Below are 15,535 nucleotides of genomic sequence, written 5' to 3' on the forward strand. Positions count from 1 at the left end.
CTAAACACTCTTCAACCTTTTACAAATGATCCTATTTGATTGGCGCGCCCAGTATTTGAAGTAATGATGCTGCTTCATCATAAAATGAAGTGTGAGCATCCCATCATGCTGGCAAAATGCCGCAGTGCTAAGTTAACATGAGCTCTTCTTAGATTGTGGAATACAAGCAAAAATTAACAGGCCCAGGCAGGAAGGCAACTGAGACGCTTTAAAAACATGGTGCTTTCCTCTCTTTTAAAATTTGCACTATCAAGTTAACGGAATGCCCTTTTCACATTCTAAACTACCATGAATTTTAGTAACATTTGTGTCTTTTCCAGAAGGGAATAATTTATTACTCGGACTGAAATCTCTATGCCTATTTCAGTTATGGAGCCCAAGTGAGAAGCATTTCCAAAATTTTCAGGAGGATGTGTTGGTTGGAGGTTGAAGGAAGCTCTCTTTTGATAATGCCCAAAGTTTCTAAGATTATTGATTTAATGATTTTTCATACTGCGGTTAGATGAGTAGCATATACAGGGAACTGAAGCTTTTCATGCTGCAACAAACAGCCTTTCACTTTCTTTTTTTGTCTACTCCTAGCTACGCTGTGACGGTTCAGGAATCGTATGCTCATCCTTTTGATCAGATCTATTACACAAGATGTACTGACATACTGAACTGGTTCAAGTGCACTAGGCATAGGTAAGAGCTGATCCCTAGAAATTTTAGTTTTATGTTGCCTTTTTGTCTCCACTCATCCCTTTTATTTATCTAAGTTGTTGTGGTACTCTAATACAGATGGGTAAGGAAAGATGTAGTTTAGTACAGTAGCTGGGGTGTTTGGCATTCTGGGGCAATGATTGAAGTAGAGAGATTTTTGCATGAAATTTGAGTGAGATCGGTGGTATTCAGTCTTTTATGGGCCACTCGGGAGTATGTATCCTTACCATTCACCCCGCCAAGTGATTGGAAGGGTGTATAACATGACCAGACATGACCAACTGTCCTCTCCAAGTGATCAGTGCATGTCCAAGTTTATGGTAGGAAGTCCCCGCACCTCTTAAATCTTGAAGAATCAGGCACTTGAGGGTTAGTGATAGCTATAAATGGATCCGTATTTGAAATGCTGCAGCCAAATCTGTATTGAAAATCAGGTGAAATGAGGATGGGTCCATTTCTAGTACTGAATGAAAGCTGATACTAGACACTTAATTTTTGCCAGGCTGCAAGATACCGCTGTTATATTCATCCTGATTCCAATAGAAAAGTATCCTAACAAACATGCACTAATATTTGCAATCTTTCAAGGGGGTTTAGCAAGCTACTTGGTACCTTAACTTTCATGCATTCGGTAGCAAAGAGGTTGTTCAGCACCATCCTGGTCTGACTGCGGGGTTTTGGTTTTTAGCTTCTGTGTTACAATGTATGGAATCAAACAGAGATGCAGAGCTTTCTGGACTATTGTATAGCTTGGAATGCAGCAGAGTAAATTCGATCAGTTTATCTAACATAAGGAACAATAGGTTTTGTTCAATTTAGGTAATTTCAAATAAACTTACAAACAAACATCAAAGCTGTTTTGAAGTGTTTGGCTGTTAAATATACTCTGTTAAATATTCCTTTTCTAATGTGGTATCATTGGTAATTCTATGAATCAGTCTAGAAAAGCTACAGAATGCTTAACACCTTCTAATTTCTGTGGACTACATATTGTGGTGGGGAAAACATGCTTTAAATACTGAACTGGGACTATAATGTCATTTTGCAAGGCATTAATGCCTCGGAAGGGTTAGCGAGTAGGAAGAAATCACTTGGGGTTAACTTCCCATTTTGTGTCTCAAGAGCAGTTTCCATTGTGGCAATCTCTCGTGTAGCACGCTGACACAGTGGTCTCCATAGAAGAGTCTGTTCATTCCATTGATGATAGCTGACCTTGCTGATACGCAGAAATGAATCGTTTGTTCTTGAAACTCCTTGCCCTTGCTTTAGGACTGGGGAAATGTTTTAAGACAGCGGTGCTAGGAAGGGCTCCGGTGATCGACCGTCATGGGTACTGTGTTTATAATACAAGTTATATTTCAAGTTTCAAAACAAGTATTGATTTTTTTTTTTATTGTGGCTTTTAATATCAAAAGCTTTCATGCATTTTAAAATAATTATTGAATGCTATCCTTACTATAATTTAACACAAATATAATTCCAACAGTTGGCATTGATTTTCAATATTGTCAAATGGCTTTCTGTCTTGCATTTTAGAATAAGTTATAAAACAGCATATCGAAGAGGACTAAGAACTATGTATCGGCGAAGATCTCAATGCTGCCCTGGATATTATGAAAGTGGAGACTACTGTATACGTATGTACAGAGCTTTGATTCAGATGTGAGAATTAAAAGTAATTTTTGGAGGAGCTCTAGACAAAGTAAAGATGTATTGCAGTAGCAATATTAAGGGCTGATATTTAGAGCTGCCCAGAACCTTCAGGACCCACTGATTTCAGTCAGAATTACAGATACAGGACATGTCAGGTCATTTCAGGTTAAGCATTTCAAGCATATAAGCAAATAAGTAAAATTTTGCTGAAATCGTTGAGGGAGGGGGGGGATAATCTAGTTCTTGAGTGCTTTTTGAATTAGACCTTACTTTGGGGAATAATTGATGCAAGTATGCACTAACATTAAAGAATATGGGGAACTGAGAACACTCTTAGGAATTAACTAGTACATAGTTTAAGTAGCCGTGTAAAGTTTCTGCCTCTTAACTTTGAAAGTTCATACTCCAGATAGGAATAGTTAAAAACTTATTGTGTTTCACGTGGTTCCTGTCAATAACTTTACTCTTTTTAAAGCTTCACTGATATTGGAAGAACTTTGTCCTAATTGCACCATATAAGTAAATAAAAAGCTCTGGAGTGTGTTAGGTCAGTCAGACCAGGGCAAGAAGAAAAACGGATCTTTCAGCAAGACCTACGAGCGTCGTTAATTAAAAACGTCCTGTGTGTTAATGTCACACGTTTTCAGTATTGCAGCTTTCTAAGTATTCTGAGGCAGAATATGTTTTGCTACACTTTGTTTGAAAGGAGAATGGAGCTGGGGATCTCTTGTCTATGTCTTGTTAGAATGGGATTATGACACAGGAAAAACACAAGGAGGTTTTGATCAGCATCAGAATCCAAATTTTATTGGCAGGTTTAGCATGCCATGGAGTAATTTAAATTTGAAAATTATACAATTATCCAACAAAGTTTAAATATCTTGACACAGTGATTTAAAGCTATTTCTGTCTAGTTCGGTTGGTGTTTTTATCTGAGTACCTATATTGTACTTACATTGTAATATATGAGCACCTCAAAAACGTGAATGGACCCTAATCTCATTTTGAATCACCTTTATGCCAAAGAGTTACTTTAAAGGGGCTTTGGACTGTGAAAAGTTAAGAGCCCTTTGAGATAAGGCATTAGAATTAGCCTTATTTTACAGAGAGAGTAATAATCTGATCTTTCAAAGTGCAGAGTGCTGTTACTCAAGTCCTACTAGAGAGTTCAGCTGCTGCCAAAAAATTTTGCCTTTGTATTATGGAGAGAGAACAGAATAGACCATACCCTAAATTTTGCTAATGCAGAAGAGACAGTAGGTATCTGGTCAGACCAGGTGTTTCATGTTTGACACAGAGCAGATGACACTTACGCTCTGTTGTTTACATGTGTAAGAGTCATGTTCTTATATTTCATTATCTGCATGGTCATAAATGCAAAGTGATGCCTCAGGGACATTTTCTATCTGTTCTCCTTCCTGGGAGATCTGAGCAGAGAGTGCAGCTGAGAGAGAAATGATGTAAAGGAAGAAGTTCTCCATCACGATTGATTCTATGTACTTGGTCTTATTGTTTTGATACCACAAGTAGCCACATAGCAAAAAAAAACCCAACACAAAACCCCAACAACAAACAACCCCCAACAAAACCAAACACCAAAACCCAAAAAACTCCAACAAAACACATCAAAACTCTCTGACCCTGCAACCAACAGTTTGAAAGCACAACAATATTTAGCTAATGTGATCCTTTTCCCATGTCATCCCTTTTGTTTCTAATGCATCAAGCCCTGGTCCCATTTGCTTCGTGTTGTTTTGTTTTTCCACAATACGTTCCCGTGCCAACAAGCAAATTCTCCCGTTCATCATTCTTTGCAGTCAGCAGTGAATTCCATTTTCATTCCTGGTGGCACCTCCCTTCTTTTGCCTCTTTCCTTACCTTCCTTTCCCATTGCTTTCTTTTCTTTACAGTGCTATTTTCTGCTCTTTCCTCACAAGGTAGTCTTGTACTCCTGGCCCACGTTCCTCTAGACATGTTCAGTGCCTGCTCCTTTAACGGCAGCTGCTACAAGAGACAGGTCAGGAGACGCCATCAAAACCATCCCGCTTGCCGATGCAGCACGGTTCAGAGACGGGCGTGCTTCCGCTCGGCCCCACTGACGCGAAGGGAAGCGGAGAATTCCAGCCCTGCAGAGAATGTTCTCCCCACTCAGCCAGCCCTTTAAAATCTATTCCATTAGTAATCATGGAAGCCGCTACAACATGGGGAGGAGAGAATACATCCTGCAGTGAGTCTGATGATCAAAAGAAAGTTTGATTAAAAAACAGTGTGTAGATTAAAGGCTAATTGGTTCTTCTTTCATTAATAGCAGTCTTTATTTCTTACAAAAGTTAAATAGCTTTGTAATTAACAGTGACATGTTTAGACTAGAGAAGGCTGAGTTTAAATCTCTATTAATGACTGTTTCTTGGATTTTAAGGCAGGAGTGAAGGCTTTCAGCTACTGTTTTGATCTTTTCCCTTCTCATTTACTACTTTTTAAAGGAATGTCAGATATAGGTTTTTTTCTTTGTCCTCCTGTTGGGACTTACGAAATGGATTAGGTCTAATAAAAATCCGTCCCCAGTTCTAAATGATCAGGTTCTCCCAGAGCCTCTTGCTCTGCCACTCTTTCTCTGCTGTCATCTTTGCCCTTTTGAGATCTTCATATGCTCCTGCCCCATAAAATGAGGAATTCAGGCACAAGGTCAAATAATTTAAATTGTTGTTTAAATTGTTGGGTTGTAGTGGCATTGAAAAAATACCACCTGAAAAATGCTGCAAATGCGCATCTGCGTGTTTTTTTTCCCGTTGATGTCTCAGAAATGGTTGCCGCCATTCTGGTAGCTTTACAAAACAATTCCCCTTCTCTTAATGTTCTTCTACAGGACATACTTCTCACTGAGCTGTCCCTGAGAACTAACAGCATAGTCTGGGTAGTAAATCAGAGCAACTATGATTTACTGTACTTTGCATGCTAAGGTAAGCTTTTGGCAGAGCAAATGCATAAACTGCAGAAAATCTTTTTTTAAACAACCACAGGGTTCAACTGCCCGTCAAGGATTTCGTAAGGATATTTTGAAATTATATTGCCTAGATTAGTATCTGTGGTAGATAAAGCATCTCTGAATACTTTGCTGCTCAAAAAAAGAAAAAGAAAAGGAATATGACATGGCTCTTTCATGATTTTTACCCTTTGAGTAGATGGTAATTGAATACTTCCCTTTAAGAGTACGTCAGGTGGAAAGATCCTGTGTGTACAAAATGGATACATTTTTGTCTGAGAGACCAATGCTTTGTTCAGTCTGTCCATTTTAATCTTATTCTTGCACTAGAGATTTATATAAAAGAGACGTTTCTTCTAGGTAACAAAGGGTCAGAGACCCAAGCATCAGAGAAATGGAAGACGGGACTGCAAGTGGCATCTACTTATATCTGACTTTTTGGCAGAGAAAAAGAACCATGAAACACAAAGTTGGGAATTCACCTTTTCTTCATAGATTGAGATATTGTAGCTTTTAACAGTTTTATTTTTCACTCTCATACCATACACTCTTTTTCTAATGTATAAATCTATGCAATGTGACAGGATGTAATAATGACAGGGTTAGTGATTTAACAATCTTATTTGCTGCCATTTATCTGTCATTCAAACGTGCCAAAATTCAGTGGAGTTATAGATTGACCATTTGATGGTTCTTTCTTTTCTTGGCCAAGATATTATTGATCTTGGATTGTTTCTCAACATTCAGCTTTCCACATTACAGTTGCTGCAACCACCATCGGGGCTCCTTGAGTTTGACAAATCTTTTTATAGAGAAATTCTTGGTCTCACTGGTTGAATCGCAATTTGTCACCTAGAGCAGCAGTTCACTCAGGCCAGAGGTTAAGGACGTTATTATATTTGCATGTAGTTATTTACCTATCTTCTCAGCTATGTCTGACACCTTTAATGAATTTCAAAACCAAATGAGGAATATTCTTTTAATAGCTGACTTGGTGAAATTATGCAGATTTGGGACCTGATTCTTTTCGGGATTTTAGATAATGTCGTATAAATTCTGTTATTCCAAAAGACAGGCCAACTTCATAGTATGATGTATGCTTTTATATTGTAGCAATATGAACGTTCATACCTCAGGATTGCACTCAGATTTACAAGGCTGCGTGTCTAGTGTAGTTTTTGTAGTTTTTGAAAAGGCTGCCTTATTGGAGCCATATGGCTGGATTGTTAAACATCTGTACCATAGGAGTAACAATTCCAGAGCTTCCTGCCATCTGGATGAATTACAATACTTGCAATTCAATGCATATGTTACCACACACCGACACCGTGGTAGAGTGTACTTATGATGAAGAGAAAAATAATAGCTGTGTGATCAGTCAAAAGTTGTACACGCTTAGGAAATGTTGCATCAGTGGCATAAACTTCCTGAATATTCATATTGTTTCCTCATATGTCAGATTTGTTGATTATTTTCACTTTATAAGGCAGTAGCTCATTAACTTTTTATAAGAAATGTTGTCCCCCCTTGCTTCTCACCTCAATTTTAATTCCTCATGGTGAGCATTCCTGTAACTTGAAAATATATTGTTTGAAAACTGCTGGACTTAGGAAATGTATTTTTCTTATCTTTATAGACACACACATTAAAGCTGGTGCAAGTGCTTTCTGTAAGAGCCTTACTGTTACATTATTCAAGTACGGCATTCTGTACATCAATAATGCAACATAAATTAAGGGAAATGATATAGCAGTACATAGATACTTTGTATCAGGGGATATTCTTTTTCTGATTCGGGATGTATGAGTGCGAGAAAATGGTGTGGAAGGCCATTCTGCATATAGCGTTATTAATTATACAGTTGAAATGACAGTAGGAGACGCTTTGAAATTTCTCCTTTTATATGCATTTGAGATGACTCCATACGTCTTTTTCCAGTGAAGAATATGAAGAAAATAATTTGGGTCCTGTGGTTCCCGTCTGAGGGGACACTTGCAGAGGAATTAAGAAATCCTGCTTCTCGTAGTAGCTTTAGTAGTCGCAGTCGTAGTAGCAGTAGGAACATTCTCAGCCCTGCGTGGTGACTGGGAGGAATCCCTGTTTTCTCCGGAACGAGAAGGTGGGTTGATTGATAGGAAAGCAACAGAAGGAGCTTGCAACAGACCTGGTTATCTGCATTCAACTTCTGCTGCCACGCTGCAGAGCGTAACCTAGGAGCCAGATACCAGTGTCTAATACCCCATTTTACAGAACACAGCGGAGCAGGCCACAGCTCTGCAAACAGCAGAGGCCTTTGCTTACTCATTCTGAGCATCTTGGGAAGCCGATGTATGTGCATAGGAAGAAGGAGACCAGCCTTATAAGTAGATCCGTTCATTTTGTGGCATAGACAAGACACCGGGTTACTATTTAGCCTAAAGATAATGAAGAGACCTTTTTGATTGGAAGGTGAAAAAATCAATTCTCATCTCCCATCCATCATTTTGTATTTGCAGTCAGCTTCTGGATGCTGATGGATTTGCAAAGATGCTGGTGGTGAGAAGTAATGAAGTAAGGGAAGGACTTCTGGAAGAAATGCAGTAGGAGAGAAACAAAATGTTCATACAAAGGAATGAAAATAGCATAAAAGTGGAAAGGAGGGTATGCTGAAGCTATATAACGTCTCAAGGGGCTTAATAAATATCAGAGGAAAAATTATGCAGGCATTATAGTTAGAAAAAGATTTAGACTGTTGCTAGTGTAGCATTAAAAAAAGCTTTTCTGGCTGTTTTCAGCAATCTCAGCTGGATCAGTTTAAAAGAATACTATGAATGTAGAGACAGAAGGAAGCCGGATCCAGAGCTACCCATAGTATTCAAGCTAATGGCCTGGATGCCTGGAAGCTTCAGCAGGATCAGAAAAAAGACCCAAGAATCATAGATGTGAGTTCATTGTTGAATTCAAAGAGAGAACCATGCAAAGTCTAGTCCATTAATTTGCCCACTTTTAGCAAAGACAGATTGGTCCCCAGCTGCTGGAAATCAGCAGAGATCTACCGTGTTTGAATGGACATCTTCAGTTACTTCATCCTCACTTCCACATCTTCTTTAATGTCTCAGTTCCCTTTCAAAATCCCCTTCCTCCTTCTCCTGCTTTAATACGCTGCAGTGTTGTTCATGCTAGTTTGCACTCATCTGGAACGGCGTGGCAGGCACCGGTGCTCATCCACAGTAGCTTTATGGCTCCGTCCTTCCTGTGTTGCTGGTATCCGTTCACTTGCATACACTTACAAAAAGAAGATCCTGTCTGTCCCATGTCTGAGCGAACTGTTTTTCAGGATCTATACATACAGGACATTTGCCATTTGAAGGCACAGAACTCCAGAAGCGTCTGAAGTTCATTAGTAGTCCAGACGTGTGGTGAGCTGGGTTAACTTACTGAAATCAATAGGGTCAGAAAGAAGATGGATGTGTGAAATGAAACATATGTTTAAAATTGAAGTTGTTTTCTTGACCACTCCTGTACATCCTTCTCCCATTTAATAGATTTATTTCCCTTGTGCTCTGAAGAAGTTTTTAAAGCCTAGTAGAAAAGGAGGGAGAGATAAAGAGGGAGGAAAAGAAGTTGCCTAAATCAAGGTGGCCTTTAAAAAGGGCTTCTGATGTACATACAAAATCTGAGATAACACCTTTTTCCACTTCTTTTCTATTGTAGTTTCCTCTGGCTGTGACCCTCCCCTGACCAGTCCTAGAGTCTTTGTCACGCAGTAGCTCTAGATGTCCAGGAAGCCGTCAGTCAGATGAGGGGGACTGTTTTAAGGCAGATTCCTTGTTGACTGAAAAAAAGAGCTACTGTAACCTATGCCACGTGTAAGTGCCAGTCACCCCTCTTCCTCATTTCTAGGCATCTTATAAGATTGAAACTGTAAATAAAAAATGAATCAATATTGCTACAAGAACATCCCAAGTGCATACAATGGCACAAGAGCGTAGTACAGTGTTGTGGGTTAACCCCGCTACCCGCTTGCTCGCTGACCCACACAGCTGCTCTGGGGAAGAGGAAAGGAAGAGTAAAAGAAAGAAAATTTGTGGATGAAGATAAAAAACATTTAATAAGCAAAATAGAAGTGGAAGAAGAGAGAAACAAAGCAAAACAAGCTCTGCGAAGGCAATCACTCACCACCTCCCATAGGTAGATTTGTACCAGCCAAGTACTGAGCAAAAGATGGGTAATCTTCCGAAAGCACCTCCTCTCCCTTTGTATTGCTGAGCATGACTTTATAATGCATGGAATATTTCTTTCACTGGTTTGGGTCATCTCCTGGTTGTGTCCCCTCCCAATCTGTTCACTGGCGAGGGGGCAGCAGCACCAGAAACAGAGAAAGTCTTGATGCTTTGCAAATGCTGTTCAGCAATAACTAAAATGTTTGCGTTATCAGCATTGTTTTGGTCACAGATCTAAAACACAGCACCATCCAAGCAGCTATGAAGAAAATTAACTCCATCCCAGCCAGACTGAGTACATACAGCCATACTGTAGTTAATAAAACATACTCATCAATGTGATCCTCATGAAATCTCCTTAAGGTTTTTTTTCTGGTCTTTCCACCTCTTAGTTTCAGTAGTGACAGGGGACTACTTTGAAAGCTGGTGTGAATCACTCTTTCAAATATTTTTCACTCACTTCAGAACCTTGGAAAGGAGGAGCCCGTGTTGGCAATTGCCTGGGCTGGCCGAGGGTTTGTGGGCCTTGCTCCTGCCACCCTCTGCTCTCTCAGCCATTTATAGCAACAGCCGTGGATGCCCTAAATAAGTCAACCTGTGCAGGCAGGAGGAGGCATTTGGCTACCTGGGTGCACTTACTTAACAGTTCAGCTATTCCCCATCTCCTCTTTCACAGCAATGAGACTGGCTGGGAGTGCTTGGCAGATTGAATTTGGCCTGAAAGCTGCATGTTAGGCTTAAGTATACTGCATCTTCCCAGGTATAACGTACAGTTCTTTTATGTGAACTTTTGGAACATGTGTCTGTAATTATTACATCCTTTTAGCAGTCCCGCTTAAAAATACTGATGCCATTCATACTAGGAATAGCACACGAGCCTGCCATATGAAATACCGTCCCAAACTAGTTGTGTTTATTGATGTTGGTTTCTCAAATGCTGGGTGATACCCAGGAGTGGGTTTACTGAGTGAGAATTTAAAAAGGTTGTAGTTCCCTTTGTTCCCAATTAGCTTTGTCTTGTGTGGCACATATTCCATGTCTCATGGTAGGGTAAAGATATATTATTCCATGGATTTCCAATTGCTTTTGCAACTGCATCCATTTCTGATGAGTATGTGATAGCCTATAAAAACAAGCCAGCTACTCTGTAGCTTAATGCAAACAGATAGTGCTCTGTTATGAAACAAGTCTGCAAGATTTGTAGAAAGCGATCACGTATGTTAAAATAAAAAGTACTTACAACTCTGAAGTGTAAATCATTTAGACCAAAGTGTAAAAATATTAAGATGCCAAATTGTGCAGAAGATTGCTGTGGGACTTTAGAAGAGAACTAACTTGTTCCTGTTGGGACTGTAGTTTTGCATCAGGAGCCTGGCTTTCGAAGGTGTTGAATGCTACAGCTTTCATCAACGTGGCTGAGAACTGTGGATACACACCATTCCTAAGTAGTGTTAACACCTCAACAATTATAAATGTCAGCTGTTGCTGTTGAAGTAACAACTGATCTGCAGATTGAGTTGTGCTTTCGTATGGATGTACTAATTCTTTCTGTAGCTTTATATAGCAAAGCACCTTCCTGAGACATTTCCATGAGTTACTTTACTGAAGTGGGTGATAGTGAAGCAAAATGCTATGAATTCTTCGTGGGGAAAAAAAAAGAAAGAAGATTGTGATAGGGCAAAATGGCTAGTAGGGGTGAGGTAAAGGTGCCCAAAGTGGACGTAGATGGCAATTTTAGGTTTACGGTAGAGTCAGTTGGCAAATCAGTGTTCATTTTTGGTTCTCAGTGAAAGAAGATGATGTCAGCTGATAGCTTGAAAAGCATCTGTTAACACTTCATACTCTAGTACAGCGTAAGAGTATTAATCAAATATCAAAAAGGCTAATCAGAGACAGAGCTCTTCTAAGCAGACATGGCTGCTTCCTCCAGAACCAGATAGTCTTCCACTGTTTACACAGACATTCTCTTTTTCTTTCTGTTACAGGATTATAGCGTTCCACTTTATATTAGTATGTTGTTGCACGTGCCTTTCACTTTAATAAAGGTTTTTTAAGGCTCCCCAGGGAAATTTTTCGTGAAACTTCAGTCCATTGCAGATTTGATCACAAAATGTTTTTTAATAATTTATCTTAAGCTCAGTATTTCTAACGTAGGTATTCACTTTTGCAAACCTCACTTTCTCTGATGCAGGAAGTCAAGAGATATTTTCAATCTATTTAATCCCAAAGCTTCCCTTCTTTTTATCAAGATTTTTCCTTCTGAGTACTATGGTTTATTTTTATTACTGTAGGGCCCAGAAATCTATGTGCAAACCCACCAAAATCTAGCCTTACTTGAAAAAGCTTACAACTTAAGTATGTAAATTGAGTCAAATAAAGAGATTTTTTTTCTGATTAAAAATAAGAAACTGTGTATGAAACCCATTATAAGCATACTTGTAAAGAAATTAAACCTGGTATTCAGTATAGCAAGCAACAGAAGAGGCTTTCAGTCGCAGCAGTGTGGTGTGTGTATGAGCTCTGCTGAAGCAAGTCACTGGTACATCTGAGGATCTGAAGACACTACGTCTGCATTCACAGGTGTCATGTTTTGGGAAAATCTACAGTTTAAATAGAATTCCTTTAAAAAACATTATTAAAGCCATCCAAAATTATCTTCTTTTTCACCAGGTACTAATTAGTAGTTCTGTTTATGCAATTGCTGTGTAACATTTACCTTATAGTAACGGGTAGGCATCTTCAATAGCTTCTGACAGCGTAGGTAAAAGTTTTTGTTTCCAACTCCCGTCTTCTATTTTCAGGCAACAGCGTGAATCACAGGAATGGGAAAGTACATTTTACCATGTCTCATTAGTAGACAGTTTCGCTAGACAGACATTTCTAAGAAATTGGACTTGATCCTAAATCAGTTGACCTCTTGCAATCTAGAGTTGGTTACAGACAGCTTAAACTAGTGGCTTGAAATGAGAATCAGCCCCCATAATTATACAGCAGTTTGTTTCCTGGAGTCTTTTTTTGCAGTTCTTTTCATTAAGTTGCTCTGAAACGCAGTGCTGTGGTGCCTTTTGAAATGTGAGGAAAGTGAAAAGTGTCTGCATTTAAATATTCCATCCCCAGTAATGTTCCATCCCCAGTTTATACATTAACATGATCTTCAAACAGACTATTCTTCTATCCTTGATTTCATCAGGGTGACCTTCATTTGCAGTGTGTGGCTTGATCTGAAATGAAATCTGAAATGCATTGGCTCTCTAGGGCCCATGCCATCTAATAGCCTGGCCTCAGCGACAGGTTTGCCTTTAGAAATTTGTCCATATTCACCCTGTTTTGGTGAGAAACAATGAAAAGGATTTCTGTTAGATTGGCTTGATGAAATTTGGAATAACAATAAAGAAAGATTTTGTTTGAAAAATCAATAGTTTATCCAATGTGCTATAGGACTAAAATATATCTAGGGGAATCGGTGTAATTTAGTTTTATTAGGCGTTGCATTGCTCAGCAAAGTTAGCCAGAAGTATCATGCGGTCCAGATGTCTTGATCTATCTACTTTTGATCTTTTAGAAACAACGTTTTTGATGCACCCATCCTCCCTCTCACACATAGCACATACTCTCTGCCTATGAAAATCAATCAGCAGAGGAGCTGTGTCATTTACTGACAGCAAATAGAATTTTCTTGGCACGATACCCACAATTCAGGGCAAGTCAGTAATCAGAGACTACGGACATGTGGCAATGCTACCAGGTCCAAAAATATTTCACAGGAATTGTAATATGATGGAATTTCTCTACAAAGAAATTCACTTAATGCCCTGAGTGGGTAACCTGTAGCAAAAACATGCAAGTGCTGTAATTTTGAGGTGATTTCTAGAGAACAAGGCAAGATGGCTTGGTTATTGTACTAGACTGTTTAGGCCAAAGTCCTACTTGTGGCTCTCTCACTGTCTGCTGTGGCATCTCTGAGAATCTTGCCCTTATTATAAATGCTTTTTGTGATAATAGTTCATTTTCTTTCACGTTATCTTGTAAGCTCCCTTTATCACTGCTTAAATCAAACAGGTACTCAGCCAGTGTTGGAACCCGTAAATTCTTGGTCTTTTGAGTCTTACAGTCACAGTAAGAAAGCAGAGGTAGTGAAGCAAGGCAGTGGTAATATACCAACGAAATTTCTATAGCGAAGTTCACTCAGCTAGAAACGCCATCGCACAACTGATGAGTTTCCTACAGTTCTGCCGTGTGTGATACAAGTACTTACCTGTTGATCTGTAATTTAGTTATCACCTTCCTCAACTGTAGGACGATGTATGTTCCTCCAATCTTTTTAGGATGGAAATGTTTGTTAATTTCTGACTTGCCACTTTTAGCTAATTTCTAACTTTGTACTTTGCAACTGGCAGCTCACTTTCCATTCCAACACAACTCCTAGGAGAGCCCGAGCTGCAGATGAAGATACCCATACCTGTGAGTGGCGAACAGTCGTTCCTTCAGCAGTCTGTTGAGTGTAGTTTGGTACTACCTGCCATCACAGGTAGTTTGGTTGATCAGGTTATGCTTACTCTTCTTCGGGTAGGTTTGGCTGCTTCTCCATGTGTTGGCAGGAAAGCTGAAAAGACGAGGGATCTTCACTGGGTACGAGCTTCTCCTCTATTCCCCAGCCTGTCGAGAATTTTATTCCCTCGGGCAACAAAAAAAAATTCCCCTAAGGTTAAGAACAGAATGGTTGGGGAATGCTTCCGCTCGTTTTTGTACAGGAGAATTACTTCTTCCCTCTTCTGTCCTCAAAAAAACCTGGAGCCTCCTGCTGGCAAATACTATTTGACTACATTTAGTTTTGGTGGAGTGAGGTCTGCTAGATTGTATACAGAGAATGAAAGCCAATGCGTAAGGGTAGATGTTTATATTTCTACATTACTTAGGAAAAGATAGCAGTGCTTTTTCTAAAGGTGCAATATAAAGCACAATTTGCAGACAAATTGTCATTAAGTTTGCTGGTTGGATGAATCAAGTTCCAGTAGAAAATTAACTAGTGAAAATATATTTTCTATGAATTGCTGGAAAAGAGTTGGTCAATTTACCAAAATGGAAGGAGTAGACAGAGGGCACAGGAGGGGAAAAGCTTTCCTGGGTCAAAGATTCTGCTTTGCTGATTAAGGATCTCTCTTAACCTCATTAACAGTTTGAACTAATGATAATGATTGTTTTTGAACCCTGCAGTGTGGCAATGGGAAATCGTTTACCAGAAAAAGTTAAATGCTGAAAATTATCCCACAGAATAATATTGTATTAGGACATTGATCAGCAGAATTGATCTCAGCATAAGTCTTTCCTCTCAACATGGTAGAATGCAATGATTATTTCTAGTTGAAGCAGTGGCACAAAATGCATAAAATCAGTTGCAGGCCTTAAACGATGAACAATTATCAATATTTAGCTGATCTCCAAAGAGTTCTCAGTGGGCTCAGATTCACTTTCTGTGATGTCAGGGAAAGATTGAGCCTTAGAAACGGTAAGTGATTTGGGAGCGTGACTTACTTGTGGTCAGGATTTCACCTGAAGGTGGAATTTCTCTCTTCGCCCCACAGAGGAAGCCCAGGTCCTTGTATCTCCTGATCCCTATGGAGCACTGGGGGTGAGCAAGAGACAGCCCTGCGTGGACTATCGTCTCTGACCTTGGTCTGAGGTCTTTCCTTTATGTGTGACATTAGTCCTGAATCCGTTGAAATCAGGCATTAGACAGATGCTTTGTCTTCATTGCAGGTTTTTTGTAGGTTCTTAAACTTAACTCCTTCATGCCTTTGCACATATTCCTCTTGCCAGAGCTTGTGACTTTATCTACAGGCTAAGGGATTAGTGTTGCTTTTACCCAACCTCGTGACCTGTCCACTCTGCAGGGCAGATGCACTTCAGTGCTCAGTCCTGCAATGCCTTCCCACAATTCCCTTTGTGCGCTTTGAAGTACTGCAAAGCTCTTCTGTTATTCACACAGCCAAAGATA

The 15,535-nt window shown here is 39.5% G+C and overlaps 1 protein-coding gene across 4 annotated transcripts in view; it reads left to right on the forward strand.

The window, feature by feature from the left end:
* Positions 1-15,535, forward strand: part of MEGF11 (multiple EGF like domains 11) — a 292,780-nt gene that overhangs the window by 83,483 nt on the left and 193,762 nt on the right. For all 4 annotated transcript variants that reach the window (XM_074600942.1, XM_074600944.1, XM_074600943.1 and 1 more), the window contains exons 4-5: positions 583-684; positions 2,239-2,339. In XM_074600942.1, the coding sequence (XP_074457043.1) occupies positions 583-684; positions 2,239-2,339 (203 nt within the window). The remainder of the gene's footprint in view (positions 1-582; positions 685-2,238; positions 2,340-15,535) is intronic.

Source organism: Larus michahellis, chromosome 9 (assembly GCF_964199755.1).
Source record: "Larus michahellis chromosome 9, bLarMic1.1, whole genome shotgun sequence".
In the NCBI taxonomy this organism is placed as follows: domain Eukaryota; kingdom Metazoa; phylum Chordata; class Aves; order Charadriiformes; family Laridae; genus Larus; species Larus michahellis.